General features: G+C 39.7%; 3 protein-coding genes across 4 annotated transcripts in view; 2 read left to right on the top strand and 1 right to left on the bottom strand.

Annotated features, from left to right (window-relative positions):
- Positions 1-20436, top strand: part of ran (RAN, member RAS oncogene family) — an 81030-nt gene that overhangs the window by 41528 nt on the left and 19066 nt on the right. The window lies entirely within an intron of this gene.
- Positions 843-5418, top strand: rad9a (RAD9 checkpoint clamp component A). Its single transcript, XM_077235786.1, has 11 exons — positions 843-1175; positions 1331-1401; positions 1498-1620; positions 2341-2455; positions 2877-2976; positions 3069-3175; positions 3254-3360; positions 3982-4046; positions 4607-4714; positions 4804-4999; positions 5089-5418. The coding sequence occupies exons 1-11, from the start codon at positions 1103-1105 to the stop codon at positions 5209-5211; spliced, it is 1188 nt and encodes a 395-aa protein (XP_077091901.1). The 5' UTR covers positions 843-1102; the 3' UTR covers positions 5212-5418.
- On the bottom strand, positions 5295-20202 carry tbc1d10c (TBC1 domain family, member 10C). Of its 2 annotated transcripts, XM_077235785.1 has the most exons (11): positions 19953-20043; positions 19524-19636; positions 18925-19021; positions 16662-16769; positions 15998-16104; positions 15779-15893; positions 15035-15100; positions 14763-14952; positions 10116-10276; positions 6400-8542; positions 5295-6356 (listed from the first exon to the last, which is right to left on the bottom strand). In XM_077235785.1, exons 2-11 carry the CDS (start codon positions 19634-19636, stop codon positions 6133-6135), a joined length of 3324 nt encoding a protein of 1107 aa, XP_077091900.1. In that variant the 5' UTR covers positions 19953-20043; the 3' UTR covers positions 5295-6132. The 2 variants fall into 2 exon arrangements, with proteins under 2 accessions (XP_077091900.1, XP_077091899.1); XM_077235784.1 differs by having other exon boundaries at positions 5295-8542; positions 19953-20202.

The following is a 20436-nucleotide window of genomic DNA, read 5'->3' as shown; positions in this document are numbered from 1 at the left end:
TGAGAACATTTTTATGTCTTAATATGACGTCACTGCTTCAGCAAGTGGAGCGATTTCATTTGGTCACCTCTTTTCTTTTGAGCACCCAACATACTGCAGTTCTCTAATGCAAAATCACTGGTTTTATTATAACACTAATTGTAATAATGGTATTTAGCTAGATTGCTGTAGATTTATATAATTATAAATATATATATAACTATAAATATTTATATTTCTATTAAGTAAAATACAATGAATTATACAATGCAAGAACTAAGGTAAAGTAAATCGAAACTAGGCTATAAGAATTTTATGATGTAGAATAATGCAACATGTTGATTTAAATACTTCAATGAACGATTAATAAGGGGGTCAAGCTAAATTTTGCTGAGGGGAAAAAAGAAAATATGCCTCAAACAAAAATATGTTATGTAACTTCCACTAAAACACTATATGGGGCTCAAAATGCAATAGTCAATGCTCACTATGCAGTATGTGCCTTAAAATATAATAGTCCTATCGTCTTCAGTTTTTCTTGTGCACTATGAACTTGTGCTTTTGGAGAAAGAAAGAGTAATCCTCTTTTAATGCTTTACCATAGAATCTTGCTGTGATGCTGCTGTTACAAGAATTGTAGCCTATATGACAATTATCAAACAGCTGTTTATTTCAATTCTTATTAAAACTAATTATAAAGTATTATTATTAATATAATTTTATTGTCATTTAACTTCAAGCCGATCCTGCAGAACCTGTTTTGATGTTTAAGCAGTTTCCTTACGCAATTCTATGCTCAGCTCATGTTGGAAACTTTTATTTTGTTGGGCGCTTTGTTATGACGCAAACACCTGTATCTGATACCTCCCTCTGATTGGCTAGAGCAGAAAATACGCGCCACATGTCGGATTCGAAGTAAACAAATTCTTGAATTATCGACTTCTAATAAGTTTACAGTTGTCTGAATTATGTACTTTATGTTATGCGATAGCAGATAACAGCTCTTAAACGTATATTTACAATCAATTTCTTGCGTTATAAGAGGCACTGGCGTCATGTGGCCGGTTCCGTGATCCTACCAATACACCAGCTTGAGCCGGAGGAAAATTAATGCAAATAATTTATGTTGTTTAAAAATTATATTGTTGACAAGCAAAATATAATGGATTGTGTTGCAACCGGAGGAAACGTGAAAGGTAATAACTGAAGCCGTTCACACAGGACGAGACGTGTTTTTCGAAATTATATTTAATCTTAAAATGCTAAAGCTTCCTGTGTGAACTTCCCTTTCTCTTATATAAATCGTATGGCTTTATGAACAGAAGTTTAGTCATGCACACTTTTTTTGTAGTTTTAGCAAAAGCCATACATTCGCTGTCAAGAATCGGAGATGAGCTGTATTTGGAGCCTGTGGATGATGGGGTATGTGTTTCTTTCCAGTGTTTATGATTGTGTGTTTATGTTAGACTAATGTGAGCTGTTGAAATAATGTGACTTGCGTGTGTTCTGTATTTTTAGTTAGCCCTTCGGTCGGTCAACTCTTCCCGGTCAGCCTTTGCCTGCTTCCTGCTGTCTCCTCTCTTCTTCCAGAAATATCAGGCTCCTTCAGACCAGAGCTTTCGCTGCAAAATACCCATCAAGGTAACATTTCCTGTTCATTTCTTCTATGCAGTTCTTCTATATTTTCGGAACTAAATACTTGTCAATGCATCACGTATAAGTGTCTATATTAAAGTCGGTATGAAAAAGATTGCTATAGTATTTTCTTCCCTATTGTTACATAAATGAGTGAAACAATTAAATGTAAGGCGGAGTTTGATTTTGTCCATGGGGAATTTATTGGATGGTTGTGGTTTGCTATTGGTCGATCTGATGTAAATGACAGTTTGTCCCGCCCTCGCACCAGTAAACGTGTCATCAGAGATGTTTCTTCAAGAGTTATTTTAAAGGGTCACCCTCATGTCGTTGCAAACCCCTAAGACTTTCGTTCATCTTCGAAATACAAATTACGTTTATTTTTAATGAAATCTGAGAGATTTCTGTCCCTCCATTGACAGTTGCGCAACTACCAATTTGACACTTCAAAGAGTTCATAAAGAGAATTTAAAACTAATCCAAATGAATTGAGCTGTTTATTAAAAAAAATTCTGCAGAGACTTGATTGCTTTATATGATGAACAGATTGAATTTAGCCTTTTATTCACATATAAACATTCATGAGCTCACACATCAGTTGTGGTAAACGGAAGCTCAAGCATGTTCGCTTGATGTGCGAGAACCAACGAGGTTCATTCTCGTGTTACGCAGCACGTTTGAGCTTCAGAATGTAAAATCTTCTTGTCTTTTTCTTGTGTTCTTCAGAGTGTTCAGGCTGTGTTCAAGTCCCTGTCGTCTCTGGATCGCTCCGTAGAAAAGTGCCGTATTGAGTTGAACAGTGAAAAGAGTCGGTTGACCATAACTCTGCACTGTAAACACGGTAAAAACGTTCCCCTAAAAAGAACATTGCTACATGCTTTTTGTTAGTAGGATTACATGTAAACTATATCATCACAAAGCTCTATATATAAAGTTGAATATTATGTATATCCAACCTATCCACATACATACAGTAGACTCACATAAAGCAATATATACTATATATTGCATATCTCAACTGCTTGATTCCTTGTATCATTGCAAACTATATTATCACCAATCTCTAATCTGCTAAATGCGACTATAAGGCATAAAGATATTAAAATACTATACACATTAAATACATTTGACTTGATTTGATTAAACTTTATTATGGTATAGTACACAAATACATTTTATTTAATAATGAACTTGTTACAAATCTTGCATATAAAAATGGGATGTTTTACAGTATGATCAACTAAACTGTGTGTTTGTTACAGGGCTCTTGAAAACACATAATTTGTCCTTTCAGGACTGTGAGAGTTTGCAGGCCGTATTTGATAAAGAAAGCTGTGGAAACGTGCTGCAAGCTCAACCCAGGTTTACATTAATCTTAATTCCTCAATATTAACATCAACCCGTTTGCAGTCGCTTTCAGGGTGTGTTTAATGATGTTGTCTTGTTTACTGTAGGTTGATGGTGGACACGGTTCTGCATTTCCCTCCATCTCAGGAGGAGGTGAATCTGTCAGTGAGCAGCGATCGAGTGTGGCTCAGGAACCACGTCGAGGAGGACGCAGGTATCAGGGGTTTCGGTCTTCATTCTGATGCAATGCGGAAAACAAATCAAGTCAAGTCAAAGTTTTTTCCTCTCTCAGACCCATCACGGGCAATGATGACCGAACTGTGTTTGAGCTCGGAGGAGTTTGATCATTTCACCATCAGCACTCAGACCAACATCACCTTCTGCCTAAAAGAGCTCAGGGTGAGTGTGAGCTCACAAACATTCACACATGCAAACCCAAAGATAGGTCTCGAAGAAAACACATCTAGCACAGTGTGACATATTTCTGTAAACATGATAATCACTGCAATAATGATCCAATCAGTGACTCTTAAGCATTTGCCTCTTTAAACCCAAACAGTGACTTTTTTTCCCCAGTGTATATTATAGTATAGTTGTCTATTGTTGTTACACTGATGTTTTTAGGAAAGTTTGTAAGGTAACCTTGATTGTCGTAAAAGACGTTTATAAATCAAATGTATTATTATTCCTTATTATAATCGTTTATTATTTTTTCCCTTTTTCTTAAAAAATGTTTGAAGGTTGAAATGTGAGATTTATAAGTTTATAAAACTTTTGTTAAATTGTCATCTACATCCACCTACTTTTGACTTACATTTTTTTAATTCGTTTTTAATTGCGCTGATTAATCATGCACAGGATTAAAAGGTACATTTGTTATAGTAAAAAACTTGATTGGTGTCAAATGTAATGTTTGATTTTGTCTTTTTTGTTTTTCCTCAATGTATTTAACCTTGCTTTTGCCATTGAAATAGCCATAAAATACTATAGCATTGTTTTTTGTATCTGGTTTTCCATCAGGGTTTGCTTGTATTTGCGGAGTCATCTGGTCTTCCAATCTCTATGTATTTTGATGAGCCAGGCAGGTTAGTTTATATTTTCTCATGAACTTGCCCAAATTCACGGTTTGTCCACTGTTATTTTTAAATTTTCAAAATTAAATATTTATTTTCAAAAATGATATGTACACTACCATTGACAAGTTTTCAAATATTATTGCAATGTAACATAACTGTTCTATTTTTTAATATAATATTTTAATATTTGTGATTATATGTAGTGTATTCCTGTGATCAAAGCTGAATTTTCAGCATTACTCCAGTCTTCAGTGTCACATGATCCTTCAGAAATCATTCTAATATGATGATTTGATGCTTAAGAAACATTATTATCAACATTAACATTGTTGTGGAATCAGTGATATTTTTTTCAGGATTATTTAATGAAAAGAAAGTTCAAAAGACGAGCATTTATTTGAAATAGAAATATTTTGTAACATTATAAATGTTTAATTTAATGTGTCCTTGCTGAATAAAATAATTTCTTTTAAAAATATTACTGAGCTCAAACTTTTGAACAGTAGTGTGTGTTTAAAAATGGTATCACAGTGTATTTTCACCTGTGTGTGTATGTGATTGTGTTTAAGTCCAGTAATCCTGAGTGTATCAGACAGTGTTCTGGAGGCTAATTTTGTCCTCGCTACACTGTCAGACGACTCGCATCCAAAGAACCACGGCAAATCCAACACAAAACAGTACGTCAAATCATGAAATATGGAATATAATCAATCCTATAAACGTTAGATTAATTTCTATTTGGTACTTTTATCGTTTTTCCCCTCAGCCCTGATACCGAGCAACCAACAGACGACTTCATGAATGACGACATGGACTCGTTTCTCATCGCCATGGAGACCAGCGAACTTCCTGGACCGTCACATGCACCCACATCCCCCCCGCACCCCACCAATAACAGAAAACACCCAGCCAGCGAAGAGGAGCAGGAGGAAGCACTTGCAGAAGGACCTCCCAACAAAAAAGTACTATAATCTTTTAGATGAAACATATGTTTAAAAACATAAAACCTAGTATCTCACTGATTTTTTATCCCTGCCTTCTTTTCTTTCAGTTTTGTTCACTTTTCTTCGGTTCAGTTCTGCCCACGCTGTCTCAGCTGACCAATCAGACTATACAGAGCCAGGAAGTGCTCGCAAGTGACAGTGAAGACGAAAATCAGGCGGAAACATCATAGCGATTCACCCCCATCGATTGAACTCAGAAGTGAACGTTGTGGAAAGAGACTCCCACATGCAACCTCACAAAGACATTTACACAGACACTTCTCCTGATTTTATTTTTCTATCAAAATAATAATGGGTTTAAACCAAGAGATGAAGCAGTGAATATAACAAGCCATGTCAAATCATTGCACAGCTCACATTAAAACATCTCACTCCCACTGTGAAATGCGAATATTTGATCAAGTCTTTGATCATTTAGAAATAATTGTCAGAAAAAGGGTCAGAGTTTCTCCTGGAGCGGGATGTCTGAGAGTCACTGTTCCCCGTGGACACGACGTCATCGACACACTTCGTGCTGGGCGCCTGGAAACTCTTTCCTCGTGTCTGAGGCTTTTTCCTCTCCTTTCCTTTCTCCTTTTCCATCTCTTTCTCTCGTTTCTTTCTGTCTTTCTCTTCCCTTTCTCTTCGCTCTTTCTCTCTCTTCCGCCTCCTTCTTTCTTTCGCCGTCAGTTTCTCCTCTTTCTCGCTAAAGTCCTGGATGAGGATTTTGGGGATGGGTGTTTTACTGGTCTCCCCACGGAGGCGACGGAACAAACCCAGACGTTTTGGATAATTTGACTTTGTCGGTGAGCTAGGCTGAGCGTGTGTGTCTTGTGTAAGTGTGTGTGTCATATTTTCTGAAGGCATGTTTTCCTGCTGCTGGGGTTCTCTGAAGGTGTCCTCAGAGAGGATTGTGGGATAGGAAACCCGCGAGCTTGAAGTCCTTCGCACACGGAGCTGGGCTGGCGGGATTGGGGATTTTGAAGATTGAATTAAAGAGGGAGATTCTGAACCCTGGCTGTTTCCTGGTATTGCACATTCACTGTCATGAGGATTGCCAGATCCAACAGCACAATCCTCTGTATTACACTCAGGGTTGCAAGATCCAGCAGTCACATGATCTCTGTTGGTCTCTGGGTTGTCAGATTCAGTTGCGACATGCACATCTTTGTAATCTGGGTTGCCAGATACAACAGCTGAATCTTCTTTATTACTCTCTGGGTTGCCAGATCCAGTTGTAACATGCACATCACTGCATTCTGGGTTGCCAGATCCAGTTGTAACATGCACATCACTGCATTCTGGGTTGCCAGATCCAGTTGTAACATGCACATCACTGCATTCTTGGTTGCCAGATCCAGTTGTAACATGCACATCACTGCATTCTGGGTTGCCAGATCCAGTTGTAACATGCACATCACTGCATTCTTGGTTGCTAAGTCCAACAGCCAAATCCACTGTGTTGCTCTCGGGGTTGTCAGATTCAACAGCAATTTTCACCTCATTGCTTTCTGTTTTTTCAGATTCAGCGTTAACATCTGTCACGTTGCTTTCAGGGTTGCCAATAGCAGAATCCACTACATTGCTCTCAGGGTTGCCAGATTCACTTGCATCAGGCACTTTCCGGCTCTCTGGATTGCCAGATTCAACAGCAATTTCCACACCATTGCTTTCTTTGCCGCATTCAGTGGTAAAATCTATCGTGTTGCTTTCACGGTTGCCAGATTCTGGAGAAACATGCATTTCTTTGCTTCTTTTTGAGAGGATAGTACCATCCTCTGCATTGTGTGTGAGGTTGCTTGATTCTTCAGTTGTATTGACTTCACAACATATTGTATTTTCAGATCCTGGTGATTTCATTTCTTCACTATTTTTGTGATTGATTTCACTGATTTCTTTGTTACTAGATGTGGCAACAGCGGCAGCATCCTTGTCACTGTTTTCAGAGTGTCTTGATGCTACTGTTGCATCTGGTTCAAGGGTGTTGGTGCCATCAGCAGGATCCGTTTCAATCTGCTCTGGGTTGCCAGATCTTACAGTATCCTTCACAGTGGAATCCATTGGACAGTGCACTAACTCTTCGGATGTAACGGTAGCATCCATGTTATTGTGCTCCGGCTCGCTTGATTGGGATTGCTGTACTGATCTCTCAGGATACTCAGTTTCACTCTCTTCTTCAGTTTGTAAGACGCATGCTTCAGATGTTTGCAATGGGTTATTGTCTCTCTCTTCTAAGTTTATATCTTGTCTTTCTTCCCCCAATCTCTTGTCATCTTTCCCCTCACCCATCTTTGAAGGCTCTGTTGTCTCTTTGGTCTCCTCGGTCTCCTCAGGGAGAACATTAAACTCTTCTTGCTGAAAACCTTCCTTCTCATCTACATCATGTTTTTCATCAGGCTCTTCATCTTCCTCTGTAGCTGTGTGCATGCACAAATCCTTTTCTCTCTGCTTTTCTGAATGTTCATGTTCTTTATGTTGATCGCTAGATGTTTTGTCCTGGACAACATGTATCTGTACCTCTTTCTCTGGGATACTTTCCTCATTTTGCAAGTTATCTTCAGGTTTTATGACAATTGGCAGACTATTTTCTGTTTCTACTTGTTGTTCACAGTGTTCTGTTTGTATTTCTACTTCCTGGATGTTGCTATCTGGCTGTGTTTCCGCTTCCTGTTTACTGAAAACAGTCTGTATATCTTCTTCCTGTGGTGTTTCAACAGGTGAACTTTCTTCTGGCTCTAAAGTCTTCTCTTCCACAGTCTGTACATCTTGACATGTCTGATTGTTTGTGTTCTGTTCGTTTTGATTTATTGGAGCTTCTCTGCTCTTATCAACTTGACCTCTGTCTTTTTCTATATTCTGTTCATCCTGATGTCCTTGCGTTTCTTTACTCAGTTCATCTTGGTTTGTGTTCTGTTCATGATGGTGTGTCTCCTCAACCACACACCTTTCTTTCTCATTACCTTGTGTTGTTGCTGAATTATCTTTCTGTGGGTTTAAAGATGCTTCTTTATGCTCTTTCTCAAAAACATCAGAGTCAACACTAGATGACACCACCACTGAGATGTTTGGATGTGTGTTGTGGTCTTTGTGTTTGTGTGTACAGAGCTCATCTGCTAGCCTGTCCCGTTTGTCCCTTTGTTCCCCAACGATACCACACACACTCTTCCTCCTCCTCATCTCCTCTTCGTCGCTCTCCTCTATCAGACAACGTGAGAATTTTATTCCCCCTCCATCCCACTCCTCTGTGTCAGTCTTACTGCTCCTCTTCCTCCATTTCTTGCGCAGAACCGAAGGAGAAAGAGAAGAATGTGAGCGCATTAGAGGAATAATCAGGCTCCCCTTCGGTCGCTCCTTCTTTTCGTGTTCCTTTTGTTTATCCTGCACTCTTTCCCATGCCATCCGGTATCCGTAACAGCGCCCTCGTGGGTCAAAGGTTGAGTTCGGTCTGTCTTTCTTCCAATTCTCCAGCTCTTTCTCAGTTTGTTTTTGCAGGTCCGATAGGGACAGGGACACTGAACATACCTAAGGGTGTAACAGTGTTTTTGAGTAAAGAAATCTATCAGGACTTAAGGCCTGTTCACACTAACAGGATTAGCAAAATTGCACGGCCAAAAAAAGATTCATTGTTAATAGTGTAACCTTGTATGGAGCTCACACGGAAGTCACTGTCAAACTTTTTCACTGGCTTTTGTTTTTCAATGCGACAAATTGTGAAATCTGATTGGGGGAAACACGAATTTCCCAAACGCGTAGATTCCTATTGAAACGGCTGGATTTGTGAAAAATTGTTAAATAACGCTAAATGTGGCTGCACCTTAATTATTAAAAAACAATTCTGTTTCACTCTCTGACAGTAGGTGGCAGTACAGAAAAACACGAATACTCTGGTTACCCCGTTGGTTGTAGAACAAATGAGGGGTGTATAAGCTAAGCTGTCAGGCTTTTCGGATGTCTATATGCTATCCTAATACTTAAGTGAACTAAAACAAACATTGATGGTCATTATAACATTCACTGCCCGGTCAAAAAAAAAAATCACTGGTTGGATTTAAATAGGCAAATGCTTAAGAGTCTATGATTGGATCATTATTGCAGTGGTTTTTATGTTTCTATAATGTTTTATGTTTGGCGACAGTTCTTCTAACTCTAACTGATGGAGTGTGTAGCTTCTTATTTCTTAAACAACCACGTAGGAAGACACATAATGGCCATATTCCAGGACGACAATGTCAAGATTCATCAGGCTCAAATTTTGAAAGAATGGTCTGGAGGATCATGAATAATTTTTCACACATGAATCGGCTCCTCTGAGTCCAGACCTTAAATTCACTGAAAGTGTTTGGGATGTGCTGGAGGAGACTTTACAGAGTGCTGGACTCTTACACTGTCAATACAGGATCTTGACCAAAAATTGATGACCTCTTGATGGAAATAACATCACAACATTTATTTCCATCACAAGGTGCATCCATATTTGGTCAAGATCTTGTATTGACAATGCAAGAGTCAAGAAGAACTGTTGCCGAACATAAAATGTTAGAAACATTATAATGCAATAATGATCCAAAATGACTCTTAAGCATTTGCCTATGTAAATCCAAACAGTGACTGTTTTTTTCTTTCTTTTTTTGCTGGGAAGTGTAGTTCAAATGAGAAATAATGTAATTTAGTAGGAATTGTAATCAGTGGTATCCAATAAACATCCTCAATGGGATCACTTGGGGTCCTGATGGAGATCTGATTTTGAGAAAGGACCAAATTTCTGACAATATAGTTTCTGGATTCTTCCTCTGCTATTTACTATAACATACCATGGACGCCACCAAGTCATGGTTTATGTAAAGGAAGTGGCTCTGGGCATGTGGTCAAAAGCGCAAATTGTATTGCTTGTTCAGGTTTCTGAAAGATTAGAACACCTCTGTAAAAACATCTGTTGCATTGGCACACGAATGTTCACGTCAGTCTAAACAGAAACAGTAACCGCCATTCATTCAAATTAAAATGTTTATCGCTCTGGATTTTCCCACGGAAAATTCATTTTGGTGTGAACAGGCCTTTATTTAGATTAGTTGAAATACAATATCAGTAATATTACCTCATGGATAAAGGCATCAGTCTGCTCATTTTGTACACGCTCTTTAACACCTCGCAGTCGCTCCAGGGTTTCCATCTGTCCATCACACTCTTTTCGCTGTCGCCCCTCTCCCAGACATCGCCGCACCAGCACTACTGCAACCTGAAACAATACGCGCACACCTGGCACACACACACGCCAGCTGTGGTCACTTCATGGACTTCAACAACAGGTCAACATGCCAAGAGATGCAGTAAAGTTGCACTAAGTATTTTACAGCAAAATATAGGGTGTTACTTTTGACAAATGATGAACTCCAGCAGGATTGATGGCCTATAAAACCTTTTTCTGCTGTGTAACAGAGCTGCAGGATAGGAACAGGATGGAGACCTCAACACTAAACACTATAAATACACTCAGTACTGAAACTAAATGCTCCTCACCTATAGCCTATTTGTTTCGCTCACGTGCCTAATGCTCTAATCTACGTAAGCTTGTTTCCACCACTGAATAAAAATAAAAAAGTTAATTGTGACTTTTTAGTGTCTGAGCACCGATAGTGAGAGGACCCTATTGGAATTGCTCCGTTTATTTCTCTCAGAATTGTGAGATATAAACTCGCAATTGCATGGAATGTAATGGAAATTGTTTTATTTGAAACAGGGACACTGCACAAATAAACATTAAACTTGTAAAACCAGAGAATATGTCTTGGGCCAGGTTGTAGCAACAATGACTAATTTCCACCTGTAGTCCCTGGGCAGGTATGATAAATTTAATAAAGATTTTAAAATAGTAATTTCACAGCATTATGGATGGAGTGATGTCCATCGTAATTACAAACATACAGGTTAGCAAAAACAGAAACGGAGATGCACTAGGGGAATTGCAAGGGGAAAAAGTCATAATTGTGAGCTAAAAAGTCTCACTTATCTTTTAAATAGTATTATTCCGTGACAGAAACAACTTTCCATACTAATCTGCTAATATGAGAGCCAAAAAGATATGCTTCTGAACTCTGTCATGGTCTTAAACTGCTTAAAATGGTGACTGTAGGAATGGAAGTCCCACTCTTCAGTTAGATGAGACAATAGGTTTTTTAAAATCATTGGATATTTAACATGTTAATCAAGCAGGTCTGTGTTGTACTTGGATAATTAGAAAATAGAGTGCAACCGTTGGTTTCTGAGAAATTAAAAAAAATTGTTTTCTCAATAGGGAAATTGTTTCTGAACGATAACTTATTAACCTTTAAAAATAGACCTGCAGTGAGTTCTGAGGTTGTTTATCGATGGTAAATGCTCTGCATTTTTTTTAAATGCTCGTATTTAAAGGGACAATGTGTCGTTTTTTTAGGTATTTTATTATCTAAAATGAATATTTTTATTCATAAATATTTATTATCTTTATATACATGTGACGGGTAGGTCCACGGAGGCTTCCATGTAGTTCAGCCATCTTGCAAAACTATAATAGCAGAGAGGTACTAGGCCGTTTTCACAAAAATTACTAGGCCGTTTTCGCTCAGAGTCAGCGTCCTGTAACTGAAAGCAGCAGAAACGGAGGAGCAGAGCAGTGAGAGGCGCTTGTCACTGCATAACAGTGACCTGACACATAGATAAGACTGGATCTTGTCGAGTCTAATCATACAGAAATGACCTTCGCCTGCAGGGAGGGGAGCTCCATATTATAGAACCTCACAAATATGGAGGGCGAGGACCAACTGGCCACTGCACAAATGTCCTGAATAGGAAACTCAGAGGACCACACCCATGACGAGGCCATACCTCTAGTTGAATTGGCTCTAGTGTCTATAGGGCAAACCTGACCCACCGAGGCATATGCCAAAAAGATGGCATCCACTATCCATCTGGACAGCCTCTGCTTCGTGACTGGAGATCCTTTGGATCGGCCACCGAAGCAGACAAAATGCTTTTCTGACTGTCTACAGGAAGCAGAGCGCTCCAAATAGATCTTCAAAGATCTAACAGGGTCTTCTACTTCTAACAAAGTAGATTTGCCTCCCCATCCTCATCGGAAGGGGGAAGAGCTAATAGTGTAATAACCTGTGCTCTAAACGGTGTTGAGAGCACCTTAGGGACATAGCCATGTCTGGGTTTGAGAGTAACTTTGGAGTCACCTATTCCAAACTCCAAACATGAGGGGCTCACAGAGAGCACCTGCAGATCTCCCACTCGCTTGATAGATGCCAGTGCCAGCAGGAGAGCAGTCTTTAGCGAAGGTGGTTTAAGATCAACCGACTGAAGCAGCTCAAATGGAGGACCCTTCAGGGCCACAGGACCGTGGAGCGGTCCCAGGATGGTACAGAAGGAGGCCTGGAAGGGTTCATACTCTTTGCCCCCGTATTGCCAAGTCATTTCTTCCTAGTGATTGGCCAGCCACCGGAGCATGATAAGCTGCTATGGCTGCCACATATACCTTGAGCGTGAACGGGGAACGGCCCGCTTCTAACAGCTCTTGTAGGAAGGAGAGAATCACTGATACCTTGCATGACTGAGGTTCAAAGTGTCTAACCGAGCGCCAGCCGGAGAACACTGACCATTTCAGGGCATAGAGACGCTTGGTAGACGGGGCTCTAGCCTCAGCTTATTGTGTTCATGACCTTCACAGGGAGGTCCCCGGGTACCCGTTGAGGGGCCACACATGTAGGTCCCATAAGTCGGGACGAGGTTGCCAGATCGTCCCTTTCGCCTGTGTGAGGAGATCTCTCCTCAGTGGGACAGGCCATGGGACTTTGTCCACCATCTGAACCAGCTCTGGAAAACATGGTCTGGACTTCCAGAGGGGGGCCACTAGGAGGACTGGGCATCCCAGTTCCCTGACCCGTTTGATGACCAGGGGAATCATGGAAACGGGGGGAAATGCATACAAGGCACGACTGGGCCAGGGATGGGCTAGCGCGTCCCTGCTCTTCGAAAAGAACACCGTGCAGTGAGTGTTGTCTCTCGAGGCAAAGAGGTCGACCTCGGCCTTGCCGAAAACACTCCATATTAGACGAACCGTCTGAGGGTTTAGAGACCACTTGCCTAGGGGAGTGTTGTCTCGAGAAAGCATATCCGCACCCAGATTCTGAACGCCAAGAATATGCGCTGCTCTCAGAGAGCTCAAGTTGGCTTGCGCCCAAAGAAGGAGGTCTCTCGCCATGGAGTACAGGTAGCCCGACATGAGTGACCGCCGCCTTGGTGATTGATATATGCCACCACCGTTATGTTGTTCGTGCGGACTAAGACGTGGTGTCCTTTGTGACTCGACAGAAATGCTTTTAGGGAAACAAACTGCTTTCATTTCCAGACAGTTGATATGTAAGCTCTGCTCCGTGTTCGACCAGAGGCCGGAGACAGGCTTTCCCTCGTGCAGCGCTCCCCAACCTAGGTTGGAAGCGTCTGTGAAAACCACTTTCCTCCTAGAGACCACCCCCATGGCCACGCCCTCGTGGTACCAGTCCTGAGCCCAACAGGGAATCAGGGTCTGTAAACAACCGCAATTCACCGTAATGCGAATGCTCCCCGACAGCCATGCATGGGCTGGCACTAGGCGTTTGAGCCAATGCTGAAGCAGGCGCATATGCAGTAATCCCATATTGAGTACTGGCGATGCGGCTGCCATGAGACCGAGAAGTTTCTGAAACTCTCTGAGGGGTGTGCACGCATCTGCTTTGAAGGAGGCTGTTAGCTGTTGTATAGAAAGCGCGTGCTCTGGTGTTAGCCGCGCTCTCATAGTTGTAGAGTCGATAACTGTGCACAGAAAGATCACACTCTGACTGGGGGTTAGTTTGCTCTTGGATAAATTGATTTTGAGCCCCAGGCATTCCAAATGGCCGAGAATCAAATCCCTGTGCATCAATAGTTCGGCTCGCGACTGTGCCAGAACCAACCAGTCGTCGAGATAATTCAGCACGCGCACTCCACGGAGTCTCGGCGAGAAAGCACTGCGTCCACGCACTTCGTAAATGTACGGGGTGCTAGGGACAGACCGAACGGCAGAACGGTGTATTGATAAGCCTGCCCCTCGAAGGTGAATCTCAAGAATGCCCTGTGATGGGGGGCTATCTGGATGTGAAGGTATGCGTCTTTCAGATCCACAGTGAAAAAAACAATCCCCTAGGCGAACTTGCGCAAGGATTTGTCTGATAGTCAACATTCGTAATGGCAGTCTCATGAGAGCTTTGTTCAGATGCCTTAAGTCTAATATGGGTCTGATGCCGCCGTCTTTCTTCGGTGCTCGAAAATAACGGTTGTAAAACCATGTGTTTTAGCGTGGGGGGAACCAATTCTATCGCCCTTTTTGCTAACAGATTTAGTAATTCGGAGCGAAGCACGTGACACGCGCTGCTTCTCACTGATGTCTCGAGAACCGCTTGAAACTTTGGGGGTCTGCGAGCGAACTGGAGTGAGTAGCCTTGCTTTATTGTGTTTATAACCCAACTCGACACACCGGGAACGGCTTGCCAGGCCAAAACCTTTGTGGCTAGGGTTTGACACATATTGGGTGATGGGCCGCCTAACCCAGGGGGACCAGATACCCTTAGATCTATTATAGATCTATTAAAAATCGTACAGTGTGCAGTCTGTGCACCCGGCTTAATAGTCAAACTAACAATTACATAGTGCAGCTTTAAATCTTGCAAAAACATAGTTGAAAACAAACCATAACAGAAAAAGAGATCCCAGACTCTGAGCAAAGTGTTGAAAGGCAGATGACGGCTGAACAGACACATCAGCCAATCAGTGGCAAACATGAGCGGCTCCACCCCCTGATTCTGCAGGTGTTTGTGTGCAGCTGGACACAGCTTTTTTAACACACTTGAGAGAACAGCAGCGTCGAATAAAACACCTTCCTAAAGAGAAAGGATAATAAAAGTATATCTATCAATGTTCATGCACATTTAACCGTTATTTTCATGGCTACTGATGCCCTACCAGCAGAGGGCTGTAGTATCCAGGGAGGTAGAGCTCACTAATCTGCACCAGACACCAGAACGCCTCCTTAAACATAAAAACAATCAGTTACGCAATGTCATGCTAGCATTCAATCCTAACTATTTCTGCAGTAGCATATGCATATAATAGCTGGACCCCAATCCCAAAATGAGGTCATGTGGCAATAAATGGTAGTACACTACTATTTGAAATGTTTATCATGCATATATGTTTCATTATTCAATAACAAAATGACAGGTAGTGTAGTATTCATTTGCAAACTTATCCATAGATCATCTCTTATTTTATCTATCTATGCTACCATTTAAAAAAATATGAATCAGCACAACTGTTTTCAACATGGATAATAATAAGAAATGTTCCTTGAGCATCAAATCATCATATTAGAATGATTTCTGGAAGATCATGTGACACTGAAGACTGGAGTAATGATGTTGAAAATTCAGCTTTGATCACAGGAATAAATTGCATACATTCAAACAGTTCTTTTAGATTGTAATAATAATTTACAATATCACTGTATTTTACTGTATTTTTTATCAAATATATGCAGCCTTGCTGAGCACAAGATGCTTCTTTCAAAGACATTATAAAAATCTTACTGACCCCAAACTTTTGTATGGTAGTGTACATTATGTATGTGCCGCCTTTTACGTATTATTTGGTTGTTTATACTGTAATAGCTCTGTGTCATGTACTGTATAGTCATGACAGGAGTGGTACCTCAGCAGGCATGTTCATCAGAAGGACCGCGGCCACCGGACCCTGTGCCTGACAGTAGCCCTCGTCGGGACGGTACTGAGTGTACGCTTTCAGGACCTCCAGCAAGTCCTTCTGACTACTCAGACAGAGACCAGACAGAAGCAGACAGAATGAGAAATGTTGTGATTTATAATGCTACAGAGCACATTGCATTCAGCACAGGAAGGGAAAGGACAGTACCCATGGCCGTCTTTGGACTGGAACATCTCATGGAAGGGAAATTGTCTGTCTGTGTCTCTTTTGATGATATCGGTCCATCCCTGATGATCTGGAGCTTCGACTAGATGCTAACACAGAACAAACAGGGCTTATACACTGCCTGGCCAAAAAAAAAGTTGCTGTTTGGATTTAAATGCTTAAGAGCCAATGATTGGATCATTATTGCTGTGATTATAATGTTTCTAACATTTTATATGTTTGGCAACAGTTCTTCTAACCCTAAGTTCTTCTTGACTCTTGCATTGTCGATACAAGACCAAAAATGGATGCACCTCGTGATGGAAATAAATGTGATGTTATTTCCATCAAGAGGTGCATCAATTTTTGGTCAAGATTTTGTATTGACAATGTAAGAGTCCAGCACTCTGTAAAGTCTCCTCCAGCACATCCCAAACACTTTCAGTGAATTTAAGGTCTGGACTCAGAGGAGCCGATTCATGTGTGAAAATTATTCATGATCCTCCCAACCATGTTAAAAACATAATAATCACAGCAAAAATGATCCAATCAGAGATTCTTAAGCATTTGCCTATTTAAAATCAAACAGCAATTTTTTGTTTTGTTTTGTTGGCCAGGCAGTTTATAAGAATTTAAAAACATGATACAAATCAAACTAATCACTTACTTTGTAGAGTTCATGGTTTTTGACTTTTCTATCCTTAGCACCACAGAGCAGTGGCCAGCCCTTTGCCCTGACGGATGCTGGGATGCCCTTCTGACATTGACCTTTGACCTGAGACAAAGGAGGAGAGCTGAGCGATGTGGCTGGCCATTGTAAAACTTATGCTAATAGTTAAATGCTGAAATGAATCCAAAATTCTTGGATATTTTAGCATATTCAGAAAAAAAGAAAAATAATCTGATAAAGCATTTCTTTAATAATTAACTTACCAAAATGCGTTAAAGGGATATTCTCTCAGAAATGAAAATTGTGTCATTACCTATTCACCCTCAAGTTTTTCCAAACCTTTATGAGTTTCTTTCTTCTGCTAAACTCAAAAGTTGATATTTTTAAAGAATGTTGGTAGCCAGACAGTTGACGGCACCCACTGACTTCCATGGTAGGGAAAAAAATACAATGAAAGTCAATGGGTGCCGTCAACTTTTTCGTTGCCAACATTCTTTAAAAATATCAACTTTTGTGTTTAGCAGAAGAAAGAAACTCATACTGGTTGAGAACAACATGAGGGTAAGTAATGACAATTTTGGGTGAACTATCCATTTAAATAAGATGATCCTAAATCTTACAAATAGAGGAATTTGGCACTCATTTGCAGCCTGCAGTATTTGACATTCAACATCCTGTATCATATGTGGGCCCACTGACAATGACATATGAGGTTTCACACATTAATCAACTGAAAAATCAATGCTCAAAGAATCAATACAATCAGAAATAGATGAATACATTTATATTCAAAACTAGTTTGATGCATTGTTTTTTCACCATGTTCAAACAGTACACTTTTTTTCCCCCAATGTACCAGTGAAAGCTTGTGAAACAGCTGGGCTATTAACACATTCCTAATTCATTAAGTCGTTATTGATTTATTAATTTATAAGTTCCACAAATAGACACAAATACAATCTACAGCTGTTAAACTTACAAATAACTTGAAATTGTTATACTGTCCCTTGTGAAAAAGAAGTGCTCTTAATTGTATTGAATGTGCACTTGTAGTGTTTCAAATCTTAAAAGTACATCTTTAAAAACTGTTCCTGAAGGCAATCTAATATTAATGAAATAAAATACATAACCTATACATAGCCATAACTGTTTCTTAACACACTTAAGTACACTTTGTAATACTGTCAGATTGAAAGTATTACTTTTGGCATGTTTAAAGAAGTTTACTTATTTTGATGGGTTGACTAACATGCTAAAGCACACGTAAAGTACTTGATTATAATCATAACTGTAAGATACAATATTACACTTACAGTTAAAATACTTACAGTTAAAATATTGTACATTTATTCAAATGCAACTTCATTATTACAAATGTGAAATGAAAAATTGTCATAAAATGTTGACATAAAACTGTCAACAAATTCATGACATGCAGAGAAACATAAAGATTAAATTATATTTTAGTTTACCATAAATTAGGCTATGCATAAAGATGTACTAAATTACATAAGTGAGTCAAAAAACATTCAGTATTTATACATTTCCACAATAGTACATTTTAATTTAATATTTAAATAACATGCAATTAAGTGTCCTAAAACATTACATTCAGTTTTCGCTAATGCATATAAGTATATTGTACTATACAGTATACTACATATACTACATACTACACATAATAGTACACTGTAAAAGAATGTTTCAACTTCAAATTTTAAGTTTAGTCAACTCAAATATTCAAGTTGTCACTTGGTACAACTACAAATTTAAAGTTGACTAAACCTAAAATTTTAACAGACACTTTTTTAATTTGAAACAACAATTCTTTTATAGAGTACAAGTATATTGTAGTACCAGTTAAGTATATTATTGATAAGTATTAAAAATAATCTACAGTGTTCTTCTTTTTCACAAGGGATTGTCACATGATTACTCATTATATAACTGGATGATTATAAAGTTGATTGATTTCACATTTTTTGAGAAAAGTGGTGTGCCACCACAACGTTTGATTTCGCTTGACAATTTTTCCATGCTTTTCCATGTGTATTGTAAAAGTCTCCTATATGCTAAATACGAATTCCTCATGTTTCTATGAGGTTTTATATAGTGTAGATATAGAAAAAATATTAAATAAATATCAGAATGATGGACCCCCCCCAATGCCTAAGGTAATATTTTAAATGTGCCAGGTGTATATATGATCATTCTTGTTAACATATGCAAACACAAGTCTACAACAGCGAGATAGACACACCTTGTGGCTCTTTTTCTCCATGACTTGCTCCCATTGAGTCATGAGGCTGAGCCATTTGGACTCTCGATGTCTCACTAACTCTGGACATGGACCGTCACTGTCAACGACACACACACACAATCAGCAATACTACACCACTATACTGCAGCATACTTCAGTCTTAACTACAGTGCAATGAGACCGTGCGATGTGAATAACATTTCTCAATGAAGCAGAGAATCACACACCTCTACCCTGCTTCCATAGCTCACTCTCACTAAAGGCGTCTCCATACCAGTGCAAAGCATAAGTGTCATAAGAGGCAAACACACAGAAAACAGGAAACCACACTCTGACAGGCCAGATATCTCTATAGCAACATGACAGGATGTTGAGGAGGAGAAAACTAGAGTAAGAGGTGCAAAAGGTAACGGCTGCTTATTAGTTATGACTGAATTATCAATACAACACAGGATAAAAAGTGCCTTGACCACCGATCAGACATTGTATAACACACACTGTGCTCATCTAGGGCTTTGTGGGAGTGATAAACACTTAAATACACCTCCACCCAAGCTCTAAGCTGTGATGTACGTGAGTGAACGGACATCAACACGGACCTGTCAGTTTCTCCATTTCCTAGAATGAAGCCAAAGCGGTTAGTTTCCAAGGCCGTGACCTCCGGCCCATGATCCCCCTCCTCACCCTCGATGTGGTCCGGTTTAACAGACATCTATGTGTATGAGAGAGAGAGAGAGAGAGAGAGAGAGAGCGATACATCCAGAAACATGATGTCACATTTGATAACGAATGGATTTCTATGTCAATCTAATTTCAGGTTTGCAAACAAGCGCATTTTAAAAAAGCAAGTTTAGCTACACGACACAACATACATGGCAAAGTTCTGGTAGAAGAAAGAACATGTAGTATGTATTGATCTGAAATGAAACCCTGTTTGCTAGTGCACATTAGGTAGAGAGTTTTCACAAATACAATAGAACAATAGAAAAACACAGTTGAGCAAAAAAGGTCAACAGAGCAAACGTTACCTTCACGCTTCTGCCACACTGAAAGGTGCAGTTGTCCTCTGATGGGAGGGAAGACAACTGAGACTAAGACTTCCGCTGTAAAGTCAGCTAGTGTGTGGTTGTGCATGAGTGCGTGCATGTGTGTATGTGTGTGTGGTTTTGCGTGTGTGTTTGAATCACTTATGGCTGAAGGAAACGGCAGGTTGGATCATTCTTTATTATGAAAATTCAATAGGCCAGTGATTTCTTGTGTTAACCATCTTGAGGAAGTGAGAGTGCAGTTTCACTAGTACACTGCGATGTGATGATGCACTACTTCATGTACAACTATTTTAACCTCATATTTATTAAGAGATTACATTGAATACTTTAAAATATGTATTTGTCACTCTCCAGGACTAAAGGCAGATAAAGGGGGACACTATCTGATAATTTGTCATTGTTGTTTTTTTTAAAGATATATTCCAAATGACTCGTGCCACTTTAAAAATAAATAGATAAAAAA

This window comes from Siphateles boraxobius, unplaced genomic scaffold (genome assembly GCF_051911475.1).
Source record: "Siphateles boraxobius isolate OS27281-9 unplaced genomic scaffold, OSU_SipBor_1 2, whole genome shotgun sequence".
NCBI lineage: Eukaryota > Metazoa > Chordata > Actinopteri > Cypriniformes > Leuciscidae > Siphateles > Siphateles boraxobius.
This window is presented reverse-complemented; position numbering and strand designations above follow the sequence as displayed.